Source organism: Schistocerca cancellata, chromosome 2 (assembly GCF_023864275.1).
Source record: "Schistocerca cancellata isolate TAMUIC-IGC-003103 chromosome 2, iqSchCanc2.1, whole genome shotgun sequence".
NCBI lineage: Eukaryota > Metazoa > Arthropoda > Insecta > Orthoptera > Acrididae > Schistocerca > Schistocerca cancellata.
Window position 1 is genome coordinate 828,887,682 of NC_064627.1, and position 24,098 is coordinate 828,911,779.

Here is a 24,098-nt window from a genome sequence, read left to right on the forward strand (position 1 = left end):
AAAACTACTTCTACTATCATACTCATGATTTAAAGTCGTTAAGATAGTACCTGCAGATTGTATTTATTGCAATCTTTTATTTATAAATTTCTACGTTACATTCGCGATTGCCGAGTGATAGGAACCTTAGACCATTCGTTTCATGTGTATATTCATATTGCATACTGTAGACTAAGCAGTATTTGGCTTGTAATGCGGCAACTACGTATACCAGCCCCTAGACAACGAAACCAGCCAAAACTTTTAATATTTCAACTTTTGAGTCTGAGAGTGCGTAGTTGAGGACCACATCATTTCATATACTGTTGCGAATACCCGCAACTGTGCTTTTAGTACCTTCCGCCTCTACCGTGCTATGGGGTATTGTTTGTTACACCACTCTTTCATTGCTGTATCCAGCCGCTGGGGGGTCAGAAATGGGGGGGGGGGGGGGGGGAGAGGGAAGTGTGCCTCTCTTCTCGGATGAGCCTTGCGGAACACCCATCTGCTCCATGGCCTACAAGTCGATGTGATCCTACATCCACTTTACATCTCATGCAAATTTTCAGCTGCCAAAACCAGTCATCGTAATTGCCTAGAATACCTCGGTTCTAACATTACTACATGCTATGGTGACAGGAATAGATGGTGTGTACACCTAACAGGTGATGCTATCCTTTTACGAGTGGTTCAGTGAACGAGGAACTTATGTCCTTGTAGCCAACCTAACAATATTATTTTGTGTCCTGTTGTCTGCTGAACAAAATATGATGTTACGGCACATCGGACAAAGTTCGTGACTGGATGCCGGACTTCTGCAGTAGTGCAAATACATTGATACTCTTAAAACTACTGTCAAGTGCTCGGGAAAAGATACTTCCAGTAGTACAGCACATTAAGATTTCTTCCCATTCCAATCACGTGCGGAGTGTAGGAAAACGATTACTTGAATCCTCTGTGAACACTGTAATTGGTCCAACTCTGTTCGCAGTCCCTGCTGGAGCAATACATAACAGGCTGTGGTACTTTCCTAGATTCTCAGGCATTTTCCAGTTCAGATTGCTCAGCATTTTCAGAACACACTCCCATGTTTCAAACAAACATGTGAGCATCTGCGTCACCCTTCTTGTTATAAGCTCAATATTTCCTGGTTAACTATCTGGCTTTGGTCCCACACAGAATGTTCCAGGATGGACTGCACCAGTTTTTTTTTTTTTTTTTTGTAAGCAATCTTCTTTGTTGACTGATTCTATTTTCCCACTATTCTATCAATGAAACCACCTGCTTCACTTTGACTGAGGCTACGTTATCATCCATCATCATATCCCTACAAACTGAATCCCTGCAGGTGGATGCAGTATTTCTCGATTTTCGAAAGCATTTGATTGAGTACCACACATACACTTATTATCAAAAGCACGGTCCCATGGGATATCAAGCGAAACTGGTGACTGGATTGAGGATTTTTGATAGGGAGGACGCAGCAAGTTATCTTGTATGGAGAGTTATCTACAGATGTGTAAGTAACTATCGATGTAGCCTTCCTGGGCAGGAAGGAGCGCCTGGTCCCCAGCACGAATCCGCCCGGCGGATTTGTATCGAGGTCCGGTGAACCAGCCAGTCTGTGAGTGGTTTTTAGGCGGTTTCCCATCTGCCTCGGCGAATGCGGGCTGGTTTCCTTATTCCGCCTCAGTTACACTATGTCGGCGATTGCTGCTCAAACAAGTTCTCCATGTACGCGTACACCACCATTACTCTACCACGCAAACATAGGGGTTACACTCGTCTGGTGTGAGACGTTCCCTGGGGGGTGCACCGGGGGCCGAACTGCACTGGGTTCAGTGTGGGGCGGCGGAGGGGTGAAGTGGACTGCGGTAGTCGTCGTGGGGTTGTGGACCACTGCGGCTGGGGCGAGGACGGAGCCTCTCCGTCGTTTCTAGGTCCTCGGTTAACATACAATACAATACAATACGACTAACGGTGTGCCCCACGGAAGTTTGTTGTGACCTTTGCCGCTCATATGGTATACGCTTATTAACGACCTTGCAGACAATACTAATAGTAACCTCAGACCTTTTGCACATGATGCAGTTATCTATACTGAAATACTGTCTGGAACAAACCGCAGAAGTATTCAGATCTTGATAAGATTTCAAAGTGGTGCAAAGATTAGCAACTTGATGATGAAGAAAGTGGTGCAAAGATTAGCAACTTGATGATGAAGAAGGTATCTGGATACGTCAGACCATGCAACGCTCTGCCACTGTGTCAGGGTCTACTGTCGGTGGTCACGTGCCCATTTCAGCCATTGTTGCCAGTGTCGGTGCTGTTGACATTGGCGCATGCATGGATAATCAGCTGCGGACGCGCATCGTTAGGAGTGTTCGATGCACTGTGTGTTCAGACACACTTGCACTCTGCCCAGCATTAAAGTCTGATGTTAGTTCCGCCATATTTCGCCGCCGGTCCTGTTGTACCAGTCTTCCCAGCCTACGACGTCCGACATCTGTATTAAGAGGTGGCCGCCCAACCCTACAACGTCACATCGCGGTTTCACCTCTGTTCCGCCACGTGTTGAAACACTTGCCGCAGCCCTCTTCGAACACCTGACAAGTCGTGCAGTTTCTGAAATGCCCGTGTCGAGCCTTCGGGCCATCGCCATCTGCCCTCGGTCACGCTCAGATCGCCCGCCTTTCCCATTCTGCACAGGACAGCACGGTCACTCATATTACAGGCACCGTGCGTGGATCGTCTGATTAGCAGTCATTCCTCGCCAGGTGACGTTGCTGTCGCCTGGACACGTTTATATCGACAGTAGATCAGTGTATAATTTGTTTGTGTCATTTAGGCAGGTCGGACGTTTTGAGACATTTCATCTTGCACAATGGCTATAAAGCCGTGATTGTGTGAAATAAATTAATAATCTACAGGTTAATGGCGGAAGTTTCTTTCAAAACGGTTGCATATGTAGCAGGAGTGGCGCTAGTCCGCGGTTATACTTGTCAACTCGTGTACTCGCTCTCTTCTCTGAGAGAGTCGAGTCCATTTGTACCCTACAATAGATTCAGCTGACGAGTGGGCTGCGGCGGTGACTCCGGAGTCGAGTCTATGGGGACATGGAGACGACGAATTTGGAGACGGAGTAGCAGGATACGATGGTGAGTTTAAAGCGGATATAGACGGCTCATTTCTGATATCTAGTGCACCACAGGCCTCCTGAACGCCATTTGATTGCCAATGACTATGACAAAGGAATTAGTAACGTTACAACCACTCAGTACGCACGTGACCCGGGAGCAATGAGTTACAGTCCTTGAGAGTGTTGCATTAATTTTTCTGGCAGAGTAGGTAGTAGTTGAATGGGAATATTGAGTAGTCCCAGGTGTCCAAAAAAGTAAACGTTTCAGGAGATACAAGAAACTTAAAATTATGCTGAAATTCTGTTTTTCTTCTCATTTTTCCTTAAAATGAATCTACAGGGAAGACAGCCAATCCATTGTAGACAATCATGGTACACTTCCTTGACGAAAAGTTAAAATTTATGAAGTAAACATATGGACGTTCTTAATACTCTGTAATAAAAAAGTATAAACCATTATGTAACTCACATTTTATTGCTAATATGGACAAAAATCAAACAGATTATACCTATTATCCATTCCCTTTGGCATCATACTCCACTGTCGGTTCATTCTTTGATACATGTTGGCCAGCTGCTTATCTCAGAGTAGAAGTTCTGGATGATTTCATCTTTTGGTTGGTTGGTTTGGGGAAGGAGACCAGACAGCGTGGTCATCGGTCTCATCGGATTAGGGAAGGATTGGGAAGGAAGTCGGCCGTGCCCTTTCAGAGGAACCATCCCGGCATTTGCCTGGAGTGATTTAGGGAAATCACGGAAAACCTAAATCAGGATGGCCGGACGCGGGATTGAACCGTCGTCCTCCCGAATGCGAGTCCACTGCGCCACCCCGCTCGAACATCTTTTGGTGGGAATTTTCTTCTCATTTATAGGCACATGATCGTGATAAGCCTGACTTACGGGACTTGATGGAATTAGAGACGGATCAGCCAGCTGGAATGTGTGCTCTTCTGCTCCATCAGTGAATCATCTAACTTTAACAACACCAAGACTTTCATGTGATTAGGAGAAGCCGGCCGCTGTGGCCTAGCGGTTCTAGGTCCTTCAGTTCGGAACCGCACTGCGGTTACAGTCGCAGGTTCGAATCCTGCCTCGGGGATGGATGTGTGTGATGTCCTTAGCTTAGTTAGGTTTAAGTAGTTGTAAGTCTAGGGGACAGATGACCTCAGATATTAGGTCCCATGGTGCTTAGAGCTATTTGAACCATTGGATTAGGAGAACTGCATGAATTGTGTTACGTGTAAGTGATGTTTCTTATTTCTTTGCGTAGCCGTTCCTTGAGTTTGAACGGAAATAGCATTCTTTCTGTGCCACAAGCATTAAACAAAATATCATCACTGCATGGCTTTTATTTTGGCGTCCACAAGAGTCAGAGAAGATGTGAAGGTATATTGTACAACATTTTGATTTATATAACCAAAAAGAAATGGACGACTTCAGTAGGGTTTCTTTGCGCTATTCCTTCATGAAAGAGGTTCAAAAATGGTTCAAATGGCTCTGAGCACTATGGGGCTTAACACCTGAGGTCATCAGTCCCCTAGAACGTAGAACTACTTAAACCTAACTAACCTAAGGACACCACACACATCCATGCCCCAGGCAGGATTCGAACCTGCGACCGTAGCAGTCGTGCGGTTCCGGACTGAAGCACCTAGAACTGCTCGGCCACTGTGGCGGCATGAAAGAGGTAAAACCTGGCTCTACCACTCCATACATCATGCACATTAATGGCATTTACAGAAAGCTGGCGCAAGTAAAATGTGTCTTGTATTGGTATCTGAGGCAGTTATAGGTTCTTCATAAAAATCAAACGTGAGACCTGCAACGGTATAAATTGTTTCAGTTTTCTCTTTAACTGCATGTAATTTCTCAAAGAATTTATCAGCACACCTCTTGTGCACTATTAACTTAATTGTTGCTGCTCTTGTAGCAGTGATAACTAAACCTTAATTTTGAAGCAGTACTAAGTTTCAGGTTAGACGTCTTAGCTATGCTGTTTTGGTTGCCCTCTATTCCCTTTCCAACTTATGCATACTTCAATTTTTACTCTTTCTCTCTTTGTTGCTGTTTATTTCGGTAACTCCACTTCATTATTCTTTTTCCTCATTATTTTCTGACATTTGGCATTAGCTTCACCATTCTGACGGCATACCAGCATAGCAGCCATAAGAATAGAAGTCGATTAAACCAAAGAGTGAGGGGCAATATTCGTTACTCCCTCTGTTTACAACAGTGCTGACAACTTAAAATTTTTAGGCACTCCATATCTTTCGTACATGTGGATTTTCTCTGCAGTTTAATTGGTATCATGGCTCCATAACAACATGGAGTTTTTCTATATTATCATTGACTTGATGTCTAAGGTACAAAACGATAGGTAACTCAGTTTTGCCAAACAATGGGCATGAGGGGTGGTCAACGTTCCCATCGAGTTGTAATGTGAGTGAGAGGGCGCGTGTGCGCAGGCTGGAGCCGGCGGTCTTCTCGAGCCTGCCGAGCCTGGGGCTGCTCAACCTGAGCGGCAACGCGCTGCAGGCGCCGGAGCGCGGCCCGCTGCTCGCCTCGCCCAGCCTGCACTCGCTCGACCTGTTCAACTGCTCGCTGCGCCGCCTGCCCGAGGACGCCTTCTCGTCGCTGCCGCAGCTCGTCGCCGTCGACCTGTCGCTCAACGGGCTGGCGCAGCTGCCCGCCAAGCTGTTCCACGACGTCCCGCAGCTGCAGCAGGTCAGCCGAGCTCCGGCCTCTGTCTCCTATGCCTCAACACTGTTAAGGGGAGCCGGAGGTGGTCAAATCCAAAAAATTACGATTTTTTTTTTCTACCGAAAATTAATTGGAACATTCCTCTTTAATGCAAACTTTGAATTATTGTTCTACTCGCCCTAGAAGTGGAGTTATTACCATTTTCCCCCACGCCTGCAGAGGAAATGGCCGGCCGCTGAATGCAACTAACACCCTCTCGTGACTTCCTGGCGAACTGCTTGGGATTTTCTCGGCCTGTTACGCATACAGCGCCTTATGTTACGCATACAGCGAGTGTGCAAGGGTTGGCTACGTTGTTTTCTGTGACAAAGGAAGCGCTAAGATCGCGGAACATCGTCTCTTTGCTGTTTACCGTTTCGAATTAGTTCAGTCTTGCGCCTGTTGTTGGTAGTATTATACTTCTTGTGTAAAGCGTTGTTCTGGTTACGATGGCACGTTTTAGTAACCGTGTATATAAGAAGAGGAAGAACGTAGGGAAAAGTCTGCCCCCCCCCCCCCAAATTCTATCAGTCCCTCCAGATCCTTGAGCATCATGCACTCCGCCTCGCCTTCCGTATCCGCCTCCCGTCCCCCACGCGGATCCTCTATGATCTCATTCCTTTCCCCCATCTGCTCCTATTCCTCGAACATATCCGCCTCCTCTACACCTCCCGCCGTCTTGAACCCCCTCACCCCCTGGTTGCTCCTCTCCTCTCCCATCCCCGCCCCCTGCCACGTCTTCACCGTTGTGTCCCCCCTACCCTCCATCTCTACACCCTCCATCTCCTTTCCCAAGGTGGCTTCCGTCAACTCCCCCTCCCGGATGATGCCCTCTCTCCCTCCATTTATCCTTCCTATCAACTCTGATCCTCCCTCCCCCTCCTTTCCTCTGTCCTTTCCCTGGGCTCCCTCTTCTCCCCCCCTTCCGTCCTGTTTCCTCCCCACTAAACCTCTCCCTACCTCCCTACTCCCCCCCCAGTCCTTTTGTATTCCCCTCCTCTGCCTACCCCCCTCCCTGCCACGTCTGCCCCCCACCCCTCTTGTGGGTCCTCATCCTCCATCAGCTCCTTTCCCGGTTCCCCCCCTGCGCTTTTACTCTCCTTTCCCCCCTTTTTTGTTTTCCCCTCTTCTGTCCAGTTTCCCCCCACCTGCTCTCGACTGTGGTGTCCAATTTGCCAACTTTTTCGTGCAGTGTTCCAGTGACTATTCAGTGTTGTTTGTCTTTCTCGTGTTGCGAACGGAAACCATGCTGTCGCTGGGTGTGAATTTTATGTCTTTTGCAAACAGAATCCAGACTGTCGCCGTGTTTTTTTAATTGTCTATTGTTTTCCCTGTCTGCTCCGTATGTATTTTTATTAGCATCATCATCCCTCTGTTGTTTGTTTTCAGTTCCACGATTTCTTTTCGCCTTGATACTCTCTAATTCCCCGATTTTATCGCCTGTTTTTTTATTATTATTTGTTCTCCTGATCTTTGTCACTAAATCTGTAGGCTGCAGAGCGGCGTACTAAGCTGCTGCCAGCCCGCCCCCTTCGGGAGGAATTGAAATTCAATAAAGAAAAAAAAAAAGTAGGGAAAAGAAAATTAACACTAATACCAAGTTGCGAAACTACAATTACTGAAACAGTGCGTTCTTCTGCTAAGCAACACATGGCCGGCCATAGCCCGTGACATCTTCTAGCAAATACTACCTTGGGGATGGTGACTCCAAAGGTTTCTAGACTATAGAGGAACTGAAACCATATGGAAATGAATTTGTAGTTGAAAAGTTGGAATGCATTGGGCATGTGCAAAAGCATACGGGTGCACGGCTTCGAAGGTTCAAACAAACTTTGGGTTCAAGTAAGCTCAGTGATGGAAAGACAATAGGAGGGAGAGGCAGGCTTACTGATGATGTGATTGAACGTCTACAGAGATACTATGAGTATGCTATAAGGCAAAATACTAGTAATGTTAGTGACATGCGAAAAGCAGTGTGGGCATTGTTCCTTCATACTGCCTCTTCCAATGAATACCCTCAACACAGCCTGTGCCCAAAAGATTCCTGGTGCAAATATAATGCAAAAAAGGACTATGATCACAAACATGGTTTGCCAGCAGCTGTGATAAATGCAATAAAACCAATTTTTCATGACTTAGCACAGCCAGAATTGTTACACAAATGTCTACACGGAAAGACACAGAATCCTAGCGGTAGCGTTCTCGCTTCCCACGCCCGGGTTCCCGGGTTCGATTCCCGGCGGGGTCAGGGATTTTCTCTGCCTCGTGATGGCTGGGTGTTGTGTGCTGTCCTTAGGTTAGTTAGGTTTAAGTAGTTCTAAGTTCTAGGGGACTGATGACCATAGATGTTAAGTCCCATAGTGCTCAGAGCCATTTGAACCATTGTTGAACAGAATCCTAATGAGAGCGTAAACAATTTGATTTGGAAAGTGATTCCTAAAAGGGTGTTTGTAAGCATAAAAACACTGCACTTTGGCATTTATGATGCAATAGCAACCTACAACCAAGGGAACAGAGTAAAGTGTGAAGTTCTGAAGGCATTAGGATTTACAGCTGGGGTGAACACTGTACAAGCACTAAGAAATATTGACAGAGAAAGGATAAGGGGAGCAGAAAGAAGGATGGAACAACAGGCCAGAAAAGAAGACAGAAGAGGAAGCTTTTGGAGGATGAAGAAGAAGACACTGATAATCCATCCTATACTGCAGGAATATATTGGGAAACTTTGATAGCCATTTCCTGTAAATTAGAATTTTTCGAATATAAGGAACATTTTCTCAAAATCCACTCAAGCTAGAGAGATGAAATTTTTATACAGCACTCCTAGTGGTCAAACTTACATTGTAACACAGCCATTTGGTAATATGTTCAGTAGTTTCATTTCAGTTTAATTATAAAGCAATTATTTGTAAAAAAAATTGGGTCATTAATAAAAAAAATAATTGGAAGGAAACTAGAAAAGATACTCCAAAATCCCTCTGTCATAACTGCAATACTAAACCACTCTATATGTAAAAAAAATTCAAATTTTTCTATTTGGTAGTTTATTCATAAACGTTCCTCAAACTTAGCGATTTTAACATGGGCAGCATAGGCACCTCCGGCTCCCCTTAACAACTCCAGTACTGGTCAGAAGGTGTTCTCCACTCATCTCATTTGCACTAGCAATATTTCCGCTTCATCTCAGACTCTAATGCATACAGTGTCACTGTACCACCATTCCTCTTAGCTTAAAGCCGTCGGCAGACGGACTGTGCTGTCGAACGTTAACGTTGAGCGTGGCAAGTTCAACGTGCTGTGCTGCTGAACGCTCAGGAACGATGTCACTTGTGCATACGGTACGTGGGCCCCAACGTGGTATACGTGATCGCAACGCACTCCAATGGCAGTTGAGGGATGTTTCTAGTTCGTAAATCACACTGTTTACTCAACGGGCGCACGTAAAATTCCCACGTTAGGTCTATTAAAACGCACATTTCCTCCATCGTCCACGAAAAGGAAAATACTGTGTCCAATCAATAAGGACACAAGTTTATAAAAGTTCCATTACAAACAGTGCGGTACAAATTTGGAATACTTCTCCGCATAAGATAAACATTATTTCATCATTCCCACAATTCAGTAAAACCCCAAGGTCAGTCTTACTTGATCACTGTTCCTACCCAGTAGCAGAATCTTTGCAACATACGAATTACGAAGCGTAACAGAAAAAGGAGCAAAATATCTTTATACAACTAGTGCAAGCTGTCCTGTAAATTAAGCCAATCGAACAAAGTCACCCCTCAAAAACATCATAACATCAAATATTTTAGCATATGCTTATATTAAACTAATAATAAAGTATCAGAACCTGATAAAAACGCGAATGTTAGTAAAAAAAAAATTTGGACGTGTTAAGATGCAATCCACCGAGCCAGCAAAAACTATCTTCGGGATGGAGACTCTACTCATTATGCTAAACGAACAATGCGCTATTTGAACTTAACCATATGTGTCACCTTGTGCTAAAATGGTTAATCGTAGCTAATTATGTCACTAATTGAAATTTCCTTATAACAAATTGTACCAAGAACAATGCGTTTTGGGTGGATCTTCAGTGTGTCGCTGCCTTCAAGTAGCCTACTCTCATAATACGCAAGTTACAATAATTCTTTTGCCACGAATATGATGTTTCTCATTATTTTATTGAAACGAATCACACAACTAACAACGGGTTTTCCAGTGATTCTCTATTTGTTGGTGCTCAGAAACAGCATATATACATATAGGCTTGAAATGAATACCAATATGGCGCCTCACAACTCTGTACTGAAGGGAGACGGCGTGCATGTGACGTAGGTGCCAATGTGCCGTCTCATTGGTCAACGCTCAGACGCACGCTCAGAATATCTGACATGCCAGATGTTGCTCTGCACGTTCGGAAAGACTCCAAAACGTGCTACTCCACGCTATGACGTCAGAAACTCGGCACGCTCAACGCTCGGATGCATGGTCCGTGTGCCGACGGCTTAAGGCTAGCGAGGAGAAACGGCAAGTGCCATAATCCGATTTCCGAGAAACTTCGCTCGGTGGAACGGAACCAAAATAAAGGAACACGTGTCTCGGTTCATCTCTAGATATTCGACCATTTCTGATAAAACGACTGTCACTTTTCCACGTAATTTACACGCCTTTTAGTGTGCAACAAGCTCAGCCCAACTGGTGGCATAGTGGCTTGCGTCGCGGTCTTCCAATATTGTGTGCAGTGTTTGAAGCCTGATTACTGTTTTTATTTATTTCATGTCTTTTTTTCATTTATGAGGCGTGTTTTTTAAGTACGTACCATTTTGAAATTAAAAAAAGACGTGCTAAGATATCTCAATAATTTTATTTTTATATGAAAGCCTGTACCTTAATCTACTTTTCTACATAATTTCCGTCAATATTGAGGCACTTGTCATAACGTTGTACCAGTTTTTGAATACTCTCTTCATAGAAGTCCGCCACCTGACTTGTTAACCACTGCATCACCACTGTTTTGACTTCGTCATCGTCTTGAAGACGTTGACCGCCCAGGTGTTTCTTCAAGTGCAAGAACAGATGGAAGTCACTGGGCGTAAGATTGGGGCTGTATGGAGGATGATCTAGAGTTGCCCATCGAAAAGATGTGATGAGATCTTTGGTCTGATTCGCCACATGTGGACGGGCATTGTCTTGCAGCAAAACGATGCCCTTGCTCAACTTGCCACATCTTTTGTTCTGAATTGAACGGCGCAGATTGTGCAATGCCTTAAAGTAAGCTGCTGCATTGATTGTCTCATTATGAGGCACAAATTCCACAAGCAATACTCCTTTTCTGTCCCAAAAAACTGTGCACATGATTTTCCGGACAGAAATTGTTTGCTTAAACTTCACTTTTCTGGGTGAATCTGTATGCCGCCATTCCATGGACTCTTGCTTTGATTCTGGTGTGACGTAGGCCACCCATGTTTCATCGCCCATTACAATTTGGCTTAAGAAATCATCACCGTCATTGTAGTACCGTTCAAGGAAAGTCAATGCACTGTCTAAATGTTTGGTTTTGTGCACATCCGTCAGCATTTTCGGTACCCAACGTGTGCACAGTTTTCAGTAATGCAAGTGCTCAGTCACAATGCCATACAAAACACTACGACAAACATTAGGAAAGTCATCCTGCAAGGAGGAAATCGTAAAGCGTCTGTTTTATCTCACCTTATTGTCCACTTCCTGCACCAAACTTTCATTAACGACCCAAGGACGCCCACTCCATTGTTCATCATGCACATTTGTGCGGCCATCTTTAAATGCTCTCACCAACTTTCTTATCATTCCATCACTCATAATATTTTCTCTGTAAACTGCACAGATATCACGATGAATATCGATCGCTTTTAGGCCTTTAGCACTAAGAAATCTTATAACAGCCCGTACCTCACAGTCGGCACGACTCACGATTATCGGAGGCATCTTAAACACTCAGTACACAACGTAAACAAGGAAGTATCAGACTGTAATGGCGTCAGTGCGTAGACAACAGATGTAGGTACCCAGTGCGCATGCGCAGAACGCCGACCACAGCGCTGCGGCCGCAGTGTGGCAAAACGGTACTTACTTAAAAATCACGCCTCGTATCTATGCATGTCCGTAGAAGGTTACTACGCAAATGGATCTTATCAATTTAGGGGCTACAAGGGCGTTATCTTAACTATCTTAACTGTAACGTTACAACTGAGATGCACACTAAGTGTCATACATTTATTATATGATGTACACATTTATTATATGATGTATACATTATAGCCACAGCCCAACACGACGCTGTAAGCTGCCTGTTGGCATTGAGGGCACATGACACGGTAGCAAAAGCACATAAGCAGAGCAGACATGAATAGGGGATCGCCCTAGTACGATGCGTGGACACCTAGACACGTACTGGCCACAGAAATGTATCCATAGATCAGTCCGACTATGCTATCAGTTATATTGAATGGGCCGATATTTAATGTCATCTCTTCCAAAGAATTATTCTCTCTGTTTTGCAGGTGCGTGTTTTCAAAAAGACAAACGAGCACTAATAGCTTTTGCTCTTGTAAAGATTCATGTTTTGAAGATCAGTTTCAATCTACTTCTCGAATTCGGATATATAACAGCTAGTTTCTGTTGTCAGGGCAACCAGAAATGCTCCTGCGTATTACTAAACAGTCAAGCACACAATAGTATTAAGCATATCTCTGATTTACGTAACGTAACCGTCAAACTACACATCAAAAAATTTTTTGCATCACCCCGGTTCTCAGAACTCCTGAAGATAAACGTTGCTGTGGACATTGTATCATAGACACAGTCCCTTTGACTGTTCAGAGATGTCACTAAACCCACCCAAAGATGAAAACAACCACGCATGAGTAGCGTCTATCAGATGGAGGGCGTCCGACAGCTGATCAGTTCCAGTCATTCCACCAGAAAGGAGGAACACAGCTCGTGTTGTCTGTAGTTCAACCATGCCTAGACGGTCAATACCGCGATTCGATCGCATCCGAATTGTTACTTTGTGCCAGGAAAGTCTCTCAACAATTAAGTGTCCAGGCATCTCACAGTGAACCAAAGCGATGTTGTTTGGACATGGAGGAGATACAGAGAGACAGGAACTGTCGATGACATGCCCCGCTCAGGTCGCCCAGGGGCTACTACTGCAGTGAATGCCCGCTACCTACAGATTATGGCTCGGAGGAACGCCATCATGTTGAATATGCTTGCCACAGGATGTCGTGTTACAACTGAAACTGTGCGCAATAGGCTGTATGATGTGCCAATTCACTACTGACGTCCATGGCGAGGTCCATCTTTGCAACCACGACACCATACAGCGTGGTACAGATGCGCCCAACAGCATGCCAAATGGACTGCTCAGGATTGGCATCTCGTTCTCTTCACCGATGAATGCCGCATATGCCTTCAACCAGATAATCGTCGGAGACGTGTTTGGAGGCAACCCGGTCAGGCTGAACGCCTTAGACACACTGTCCAGAGAGTGCAGCTAGATGGAGGTTCCCTGTTGTTTTGGGGTGGCATTATGTAGGGCCGACGTACGCCACTAGTGGTTATGGAAGGTGCTGTAACGACTGTATGATACATGAATGCTATCCTCCGACCGACAGTGCAACTATATCAGCAGCATATGGGCGAGGCATTCATCTTCATGGACAACAATTTGCACCCCCCTCGTCCACATCTTGTGAATGACTTCCTTCATGATAACGACATCGCCCGACTAGAGTGGCCAGCATGTTCTCAGACATGAACCCTATCGAACGTACGTGGGATAGATTGAAAAGGGCTGTTTATGGACAACATGACCCACAAACCACTCTGAGGGGTCTACGCCGAATTGCCGTTGAAGAATGGGACAATCTGAACAAACAGTGCCTTGACGAACTTGTGGATAATATGCCGCGACGAATACAGGCATGCATCAATGGAAGAGGACGTGCTACTGGGTATTACAGGTACCAGAGTGTACAGCAATCTGGACCACCGCCTTTGAAGGTCTCGCTGTGTGGTGGTACAACACGCAATGTGTGGTTTTCATGAGCAATAAAAAGGGCGGAAATGATGTTTATGTTGATCTCTATTCCAGTTTTCTGTACTGGATCCAGAACTCTCGGAACCGAGATGATGCAAAACTTTTTTGATGTGTTTATTTCACTTTTCGCTATTAACTTCCAATAACTTTCGTATTAACTACTCCCACTAGTTCCAAAAAATAAAACTCACTCACAATCATAAGACGATATTAATCACGTCTTTAAGCAAAAAAAAAACTGAGTAGTCATATGATTGTCCAATGTTTCATGCTTGCGTATTATTTAACCCTTACCAGAATGAGATTTTCACTCTGCAACGGAGTGTGCGCTGATATGAAACTTCCTGCCAGATTAAAACTGTATGCGGATCGAGACTCGAACTCGGGACCTTTGCCTTTCGCAGGCAAGTGCTCTACCACTGAGCTACCCAAGCACGACTCATGTCCCCCTCCCCCCCCCCCCCCCCCCTCACAGCTTTACTTCCGCCAGTACCTCGTCTCCTACCTTCCAAACTTTACAGAAGCTCTCCTGCGAACCTTGCAGAACTAGCACTCCAAAAAAAAAAAAGGATATTGCGGAGACATGGCTTAGCCACAGCCTGGGGAATGTTTCCAGAATGAGATTTTCACTCTGTAGCGGAGTGTGCGCAGATATGGAACTTCCTCGCAGATTAAAACTGTGTGCCGGACCGAGACTCGAACTTCTGTGAAGTTTGGAAGGTAGGAGACGAGGTACTGGCGGAAGTAAAGCTATGAGGGCGGGGCGTGAGTAGTGCTTGGGTAGCTCAGATGGTAGAGCACTTGCCCGCGAAAGGCAAAGGTCTCGAGTTCGAGTCTCGGTCCAGCACACAGTTTTAATCTGCCAGGAAGTTTCATATTTAACTCTTGATGTTTCCTTTTTGCCGAATGTGATCTTGATTTAGTTTTGACATCAACTTGAAGCATGCACACGTCCAAAATAAAAAACCTTCATCAGCAGGTTTTTTTCTTTTGCAATAATTATCTTCTCCGTTGGTTTATTGACAGTTCTTCACAATACACATACTATGGTATACATTTCCATCGAACGACTGACTTCAAAGGATTACAGACATGAACCGAACTAAATTATAATAGCAATAAGTTTTTTTCGTATTAACAATGTTATTATGTATTCTGTGTCAAATCTGGTGGCCCAACGATGTCATCTTCTGACGTGGCATGGCTGTCGGCTTGGCGCGTACAGCGACCAAATTCCGAAGCTGCCGTTACCGTACACTACACACGGTACATTTTTTGCGTAATTTTACCCTATTACATTAATGATGAAAGTCGTTAACTACGTGCTACTTCATATACTGTAGTATTCTTAACGCAAGATCATACATCGAACAGGTTTCTTGAAGGAAGGCAGTGCTGATCGGCAAATTCGTGCGATATTCACTCAAGAATATCAGCACACTAGCAGAGATATGGGCTGCAAATGGGGAAATCCTTTGAGAGGTATGCAATTTTGACGAAAGCCAGATTATTGTTATGCAGAGCCTGTGAACGAATACCTCGAAAACGGCGAAGCTGGTCGAATGTTCAAGTGAGCATCTATGGAAAAATGCAGAAGGACAGTGAAACTACCACTAGGCGCTAAATACACTCCTGGAAATGGAAAAAAGAACACATTGACACCGGTGTGTCAGACCCACCATACTTGCTCCGGACACTGCGAGAGGGCTGTACAAGCAATGATCACACGCACGGCACAGCGGACACACCAGGAACCGCGGTGTTGGCCGTCGAATGGCGCTAGCTGCGCAGCATTTGTGCACCGCCGCCGTCAGTGACAGCCAGTTTGCCGTGGCATACGGGGCTCCATCGCAGTCTTTAACACTGGTAGCATGCCGCGACAGCGTGGACGTGAACCGTATGTGCAGTTGACGGACTTTGAGCGAGGGCGTATAGTGGGCATGCGGGAGGCCGGGTGGACGTACCGCCGAATTGCTCAACACGTGGGGCGTGAGGTCTCCACAGTACATCGATGTTGTCGCCAGTGGTCGGCGGAAGGTGCACGTGCCCGTCGACCTGGGACCGGACCGCAGCGACGCACGGATGCACGCCAAGACCGTAGGATCCTACGCAGTGCCGTAGGGGACCGCACCGCCACTTCCCAGCAAATTAGGGACACTGTTGCTCCTGGGGTATCGGCGAGGACCATTCGCAACCGTCTCCATGAAGCTGGGCTACGGTCCCGCACACCGTTAGGCCGTCTTCCGCTCACGACCCAACATCGTGCAGCCCGCCTCCAGTGGTGTCGCGACAGGCGTGAATGGAGGGACGAATGGAAACGTGTCGTCTTCAGCGATGAGAGTCGCTTCTGCCTTGGTGCCAATGATGGTCGTATGCGTGTTTGGCGCCGTGCAGGTGAGCGCCACAATCAGGACTGCATACGACCGAGGCACACAGGGCCAACACCCGGCATCATGGTGTGGGGAGCGATCTCCTACACTGGCCGTACACCACTGGTGATCGTCGAGGGGACACTGAATAGTGCACGGTACATCCAAACCGTCATCGAACCCATCGTTCTACCATTCCTAGACCGGCAAGGGAACTTGCTGTTTCAACAGGACAATGCACGTCCGCATGTATCCCGTGCCACCCAACGTGCTCTAGAAGATGTAAGTCAACTACCCTGGCCAGCAAGATCTCCGGATCTGTCCCCCATTGAGCATGTTTGGGACTGGATGAAGCGTCGTCTCACGCGGTCTGCACGTCCAGCACGAACGCTGGTCCAACTGAGGCGCCAGGTGGAAATGGCATGGCAAGCCGTTCCACAGGACTACATCCAGCATCTCTACGATCGTCTCCATGGGAGAATAGCAGCCTGCATTGCTGCGAAAGGTGGATATACACTGTACTAGTGCCGACATTGTGCATGCTCTGTTGCCTGTGTCTATGTGCCTGTGGTTCTGTCAGTGTGATCATGTGATGTATCTGACCCCAGGAATGTGTCAATAAAGTTTCGCCTTCCTGGGACAATGAATTCACGGTGTTCTTATTTCAATTTCCAGGAGTGTATAAGGAAAACTCACTGGAAAATCACAGGGCATACTGAAACAAAAATCTTTAACGGAAGACCTTACGTGATCATAGGTGATGAAGCATTTTGGCCGATAGAAATTTTAATGAGACTTTACAGCATGAAGCAGCTGACTCATGAACGAACTATTATTTAACAACCAGCTAACTTTAGTGAGTAGGTATGTTAAGTGTATGATGATGATGATGATGTTTGGTTTGTGGGGCGCTCAACTGCGTGGTTATCAGCGCCCGTACAATTTCCCAATCTTTGCTCAGTCCAATTTCGCCACTTTCCTGGATGATGATGAAATGATGAGGACAACACAAACACCCAGTCATCTCGAGGCAGGTGAAAATCCCTGACCCCGCCGGGAATCGAACCCGGGACCCCGTGCTCGGGAAGCGAGAACGCTGCCGCGAGACCACGAGCGGCGGACTGTTAAGTGTACTTTTGGCATGTACATAAGTGGAGAATAGTACATCGCCCCTTAGTTATAAGTCTGGATTGCGCCGATCACATTCTAAAGGCGAGTACATTACTTCAGAATTATGTTGGAATAAGAGGTGAATTTAAAAAAAAGAAGAAATTTTAGAAGGAAATCTCACACGTATAAATGGATGACCTACGTCATCAATGGTTAACTTTCGGGCTAAATTTACCGACTATTTAGCTAATGAAGGCAGACTTGAATATGCAGACCGTATGATATGAACGAAAGTGTACTTGTTAACGAATAAAGTTTTTCTTACCTATACTTTTTGCGGACTCATTTCCCTCGCAGAAGATCAGAACCAATTCTTCCCAAGCCTGCCGTCTCAGAATTTTATTTTTATGCGATTCGAATGCTACATTCCAAATTCCTGTCTTTTTTTCTACTTCGTCAATTAGTAGCTCGAAGTTAGTATTCTTGCATTTGGTCACACTAATTTTTCGCAACATCCAACAAACAAACATACACGACAGAAACAGACACAAAATACGACGGAAACTCGCGGTCAAGAGCGCTATACAGGGTGAGTCACCTAACGTTACCGCTGATATATTTCGTAAACCACATCAAATACTGACGAACCGATTCCACAGACCGAACGTGAGGAGAGGGGCTAGTGTAATTGTTTAATACAAACCATACAAAAATGCACGGAAGTATGTTTTTTTAACACAAACCTACGTTTTTTTTAAAATGGAACCCCGTTAGTTTTGTTAGCACATCTGAACATATAAACAAATACGTAATCAGTGCCGTTTGTTGCATTGTAAAATGTTAATTACATCCGGAGATATTGTAACCTAAAGTTGACGCTTGAAACCTCCGACTTTCAGTTGCGTGTTGTAACAAACACGGGCCACGGTCGGCGAGCAGCATCTGCAGGGACATGTTCACGATGACGACCGTGTTTACGAGTGTGGCTGTAGTGCACTGTTGTGGTTTGGTCTAGCTGTCGCAGTGTCCGCATGTAGTGCTTGCTGCTATTGTTATTCTGCATTCGTCTCCGCACGCAGACCAACTGTAGTACACCGTGTTACCAGACGTCTGTGATAGTGTAGTGTTGTAGGAACTGTGACCATGGTGTATTCGAACTCTGAAAAAGCGGAGATGATACTCATCTATGGCGAGTGTCGACGAAATGCAGCTGAAGCCTGCAGGGTGTATGCAGAACGGTACCCGGACAGAGAGCATCCAACGTGCCGCACATTGCAAAACATCTACCGCCAACTGTATGCAACAGGTATGGTCGTAGCACGCAAACTGGTCCGTAACAGGCCCGTCACAGGAGAAGCGGGTGCAGTTGGTGTGTTAACTGCTGTTGCCATGAACCCACACATGAGTACACGGGACATTGCGAGAGCCGGTGGGCTGAGTCAAAGTAGTGTCATGCGCATACTGCATCGTCACCGCTTTCACCCGTTTCATGTGTCGCTACATCAGCAATTACATGGTGATGACTTTAATCATCGAGTGCAATTCTGTCAATGGGCATTAACAGAAAATGCGTTGCAGTTCTACCTGTTTACCGATGAAGCGGGTTTCACAAACCACGGGGCAGTGAATCTACGGAACATGCATTACTGGTCCGTGGACAATCCTCGCTGGCTCAGACAGCTAGAGCGACAGCGACCGTCGACTGTAAATGTATGGTGCGGAATCATTGGCGACCATCTCATTGGTCCTCACTTCACTGCAGGGGCCCAAACAGCTGCAACATACATCGCTTTCTACAGAATGATCTGCCAACGTTGCTCGAAAATGTCCCACTTGAAACGCGTCGACGTATGTGGTATCAGCATGATGGTGTACCTGCAGATTCCACAATTAACACTAGGCTGACCCTTGACAGGATGTTCGACGGGCGTTTCATAGGACGTGGAGGACGCATAAATTGGCCAGCCCGTTCTCCCGATCTTACACCTCTGGACTTCTTTCTGTGGGATACGTTAAAGGAGAATGTGTACCGTGATGTGCCTACAACCCCAGAGGATATGAAACAACGTATTGTGGCAGCCTGCGGCGACATTACACCAGATGTACTGCGGCGTGTACGACATTCATTACGCCAGAGATTGCAGTTGTGTGCAGCAAATGATGACCACCACATTGAACATCTATTGGCCTGACATGTCGGGACACACTCTATTCCACTCCCTAATTGAAAACGGAAACCACGTATGTACGTGTACCTCACCCCTCATGGTAATGTACATGTGCGTCAGTGAAAAAGACCAATAAAAAGGTGTTAGCATGTGGACGTAATGTGCTGTTCCAGTCTCTTCTGTACCTAAGGTCCATCACCGTTCCCTTTGGATCCCTACGTAATTCGTTGCTCTCCGATACACACGATCGAACAACGGAGGAGTGGTACTCAAGCGTCAACTTTAGGTTACAATATCTCCGGATGTAATTAACATTTTACAATGCAACAAACGGCACTGATTACGTATTTGTTTATACAGGGTGTTTCAAAAATGACCGGTATATTTGAAACGGCAATAAAAACTAAACGAGCAGCGATAGAAATACACCGTTTGTTGCAATATGCTTGGGACAACAGTACATTTTCAGGCGGACAAACTTTCGAAATTACAGTAGTTACAATTTTCAACAACAGATGGCGCTGCAAGTGATGTGACAGATATAGAAGACAACGCAGTCTGTGGGTGCGCCATTCTGTACGTCGTCTTTCTGCTGTAGGCGTGTGCTGTTCACAACGTGCAAGTGTGCTGTAGACAACATGGTTTATTCCTTAGAACAGAGGATTTTTCTGGTGTTGGAATTCCACCGCCTAGAACACAGTGTTGTTGCAACAAGACGAAGTTTTCAACGGAGGTTTAATGTAACCAAAGGACCGAAAAGCGATACAATAAAGGATCTGTTTGAAAAATTTCAACGGACTGGGAACGTGACGGATGAACATGCTGGAAAGGTAGGGCGACCGCGTACGTCAACCACAGAGGGCAACGCGCAGCTAGTGCAGCAGGTGATCCAACAGCGGCCTCGGGTTTCCGTTCGCCGTGTTGCAGCTGCGGTCCAAATGACGCCAACGTCCACGTATCGTCTCATGCGCCAGAGTTTACACCTCTATCCATACAAAATTCAAACGCGGCAACCCTTCAGCGCCGCTACCATTGCTGCATGAGAGACATTCGCTAACGATATAGTGCACAGGATTGATGATGGCGATATGCATGTGGGCAGCATTTGGTTTACTGACGAAGCTTATTTTTACCTGGACGGCTTCGTCAATAAACAGAACTGGCGCATATGGGGAACCGAAAAGCCCCATGTTGCAGTCCCATCGTCCCTGCATCCTCAAAAAGTACTGGTCTGGGCCGCCATTTCTTCCAAAGGAATCATTGGCACATTTTTCAGATCCGAAACGATTACTGCATCACGCTATCTGGACATTCTTTGTGAATTTGTGGCGGTACAAACTGCCTTAGACGACACTGCGAACACCTCGTGGTTTATGCAAGATGGTGCCCGGCCACATCGCATGGCCGACGTCTTTAATTTCCTGAATGAATATTTCGATGATCGTGTGATTGCTTTGGGCTATCCGAAACATACAGGAGGCGGCGTGGATTGGCCTCCCTATTCGCCAGACATGAACCCCTGTGACTTCTTTCTGTGGGGACACTTGAAAGACCAGGTGTACCGCCAGAATCCAGAAACAATTGAACAGCTGAAGCAGTACATCTCATCTGCATGTGAAGCCATTCCGCCAGACACGTTGTCAAAGGTTTCGGGTAATTTCATTCAGAGACTACGCCATATTATTGCTACGCATGGTGGATATGTGGAAAATATCGTACTATAGAGTTTCCCAGACCGCAGCGCCATCTGTTGTTGAAAATTGTAACTACTGTAATTTCGAAAGTTTGTCTGCCTGAAAATGTACTGTTGTCCCAAGCATATTGCAACAAACGGTGTATTTCTATCGCTGCTCGTTTTGTTTTTATTGCCGTTTCAAATATACCGGTCATTTTTGAAACACCCTGTATGTTCAGATGTGCTAACAAAACTAACGGGGTTCCATTTAAAAAAAAACGTAGGTTTGTGTTAAAAAACATACTTCCGTGGTTTTTTTATGGTTTGTATTAACCAATTACACTAGCCCCTCTCCTCACGTTCGGTCTGTGGAATCGATTCGTCAGTATTTGATGTGGTTTACGAAATATATCCAGCGGTAATGTTAGGTGACTCCCCTGTATATCCTTCTAACCGCGCGTCAGTGCGCGTTTGTCTGTGTTTGCAGATATCTGCGTAAATGCTGCGTTCGGTTTAAAGTTGAATGTTAGGTGTCTAAACGCTTGATTCGAAAACGCGCGTCAATTTCCGTCATGTGAACGTAGCCTAAAGGGATGGTGGAAGAAGGTACGTTCTCTGTAAACACGTATTGACGTCCGCCAGTAAGGTAACAGCAGCTTGTAGGCTTATTACCTGGCGCCAGCGCTTGAGCCTGATCGTCAAACTGTGGCCCACTTGCCACCATGATTACGCTACCTTCACATAACTTTCCATCGTGACCAGACGCATTTTCAACATGTTCCTGTTATTTTTCTTTGTTGGACGTTGCGAAAAATGAGTGAAACCGAGGGCGGAAACACTACCATCGAGCTGCTAATTGACGAAGTTGGAAAAAAAAACAAGCATCTTGGAATATAGCGTCGGAACTGCAGCTTGGGAAGAATTGTTTTTGATATTTCGTGAGGAAAGGACTAAGGAAAAAAGGAAAACATAAATAAGGAAATCTTTATTATTAATAAGTATATTTTCGTTCATATAATCTTCTTGTTCAAGTCTACCATCTTTAACAAAATGGTTAATAAATTTAGCCAGAACATTACCTGCTGATGAAGTAAGTCGCCTATTTATTCTTGTGAGATTTCCTTCCAAGATTTCTTTGTGTTTAAATCCGTATTTCATTCGAACATAGTTGCGAAGTACTGTAGGCGCCTTTACAGTGTGTTGGTCACAACTCATACTGACATCTTAAGGAACGATGTAGTGGTCTCCACTTATTATACGCTATAGCAAAAGCACACTTAACATACCTACGTGCTAAAGCTAGCTCACAATTAAATATCTTTTTTCATAAGCAGCTGCTTTCTGCTGTAGGGTCTCATTAAATTTGAAATAATCCCAAACTCTTCATCACCTACGCTCACTTACAGAAGTATCACTCGCAGTTTTCTGTTAAAAGTTTTCGTTTCGGTTTTATCCAAAGATTTTCCACAGACTTTTTCATATAGACTCGAATCTCTAGGAACTCTTCAATTCCTAACGAGGTGGCGCAGTGGTTAGCACACTGCACTCGCATTCAGGAGGACGACGGTTCAATCCTGTGTCCGGCCATCCCGATTTAGGTCTTCCGTGATTTCCCTAAATCGCTTCAGGCAAATGCCGGGATGGTCCATCTGAAAGGGCACAGCCGACTTACCTCCCCATCCTTCCCTAACCCGGTGAGACCGATGATCTCGCTGTTTGGTCTCTTCCACCAAATCAACCCCAACCTAACCACACTCTTCAGTTTCGGTCTTTTCCATAATCGCGAATAACTACCCAGCTAAGCCGACAGCGCCAACACCACTAGAAAAAAAAAAGTTTATAAGGAAGTTTGCTGTTCTGGATTTTTTATTCTGAAATGTTTACGAACGAGAGCTTCAATGAATTGAGGAAACATTGTGTACTTTCCAAACCCTTGAGAAATTTCTCTGGATGTGAGATATTTCTCTGCGGGTGATATTAGCATCATAAAGTCTTCAAATTTCATACAGATAACTTTGCGTAATCGACGAATTATCACAGACACAGTCAATTTTTCACTGTTATATCAATAGTGTAGCTCCGCCACTAAACATCCGCTTACGAGATATCTGAAACCAAACCAGATTGCATGAGAGTAATGGCAGGGACTAACGCTCTCTATCAATGCCATCTGTACTCTTTTGAAATTCGACCGCTTAAAACAGTGAAGAAGGTCCTCGCAGAGTTGGTACATCGAAGGAAACGGTTTGTTCACCTGCACTGTGTGTGAACTGGGTTTGCCGTTACGAACCAGAACGAGATGGTAGTGTACAGACAGGAGGTGTGCAAGTTAATTAACATTCGGTCTCAGAATGAATTTCAAGTGCAAAATCAGACGATAAATTCTGATATCCAAAATGCAAAGCTTGCCACGTAAAAAAGTAAAAGAAAGAATAGATGTTGCACTCCTTAGTGCAGTCCTGTTACAAATGATTTCTCTTTTCTCTTTGTAAGCTGTACAGTAAGTTTTCAAAAATCGAAACTTGTGATTCTGATGGCTTCTGGGAGTGGGGGGTGGGGAGGTGGGTTGGGGGGGGGGGGCACTAAGAGGAGGTGCACTGCAGCACCTAAAGTTTTGGAAATTAAGCACTGATACTCTGCTTGGATACTTGGAAAATATACATCAGACTTTTTAATAAATCCGAAAACACAGTGCTGTTGCCATTCTTTTTTTAAAACACACAGCATTTCTTTAACTAATGTCTTGTTTCTTTATTACTGTTTCAATCATGAGTGTTGACAGAAATTTATTTGAGGAGTGGGATGGGGGGAAAACAAGACTCTGACATTGCCATTT

At 45.3% G+C, this 24,098-nt stretch overlaps 1 protein-coding gene across 1 annotated transcript in view; it reads left to right on the forward strand.

Annotated features, from left to right (window-relative positions):
* LOC126162716 (leucine-rich repeat-containing G-protein coupled receptor 5-like) overlaps nt 1–24,098 on the forward strand; it is a 381,094-nt gene that overhangs the window by 337,668 nt on the left and 19,328 nt on the right. Inside the window, exon 6 of the mRNA XM_049919375.1 lies at nt 5,584–5,842. Within this exon, the coding sequence (XP_049775332.1) occupies nt 5,584–5,842 (259 nt within the window). The remainder of the gene's footprint in view (nt 1–5,583; nt 5,843–24,098) is intronic.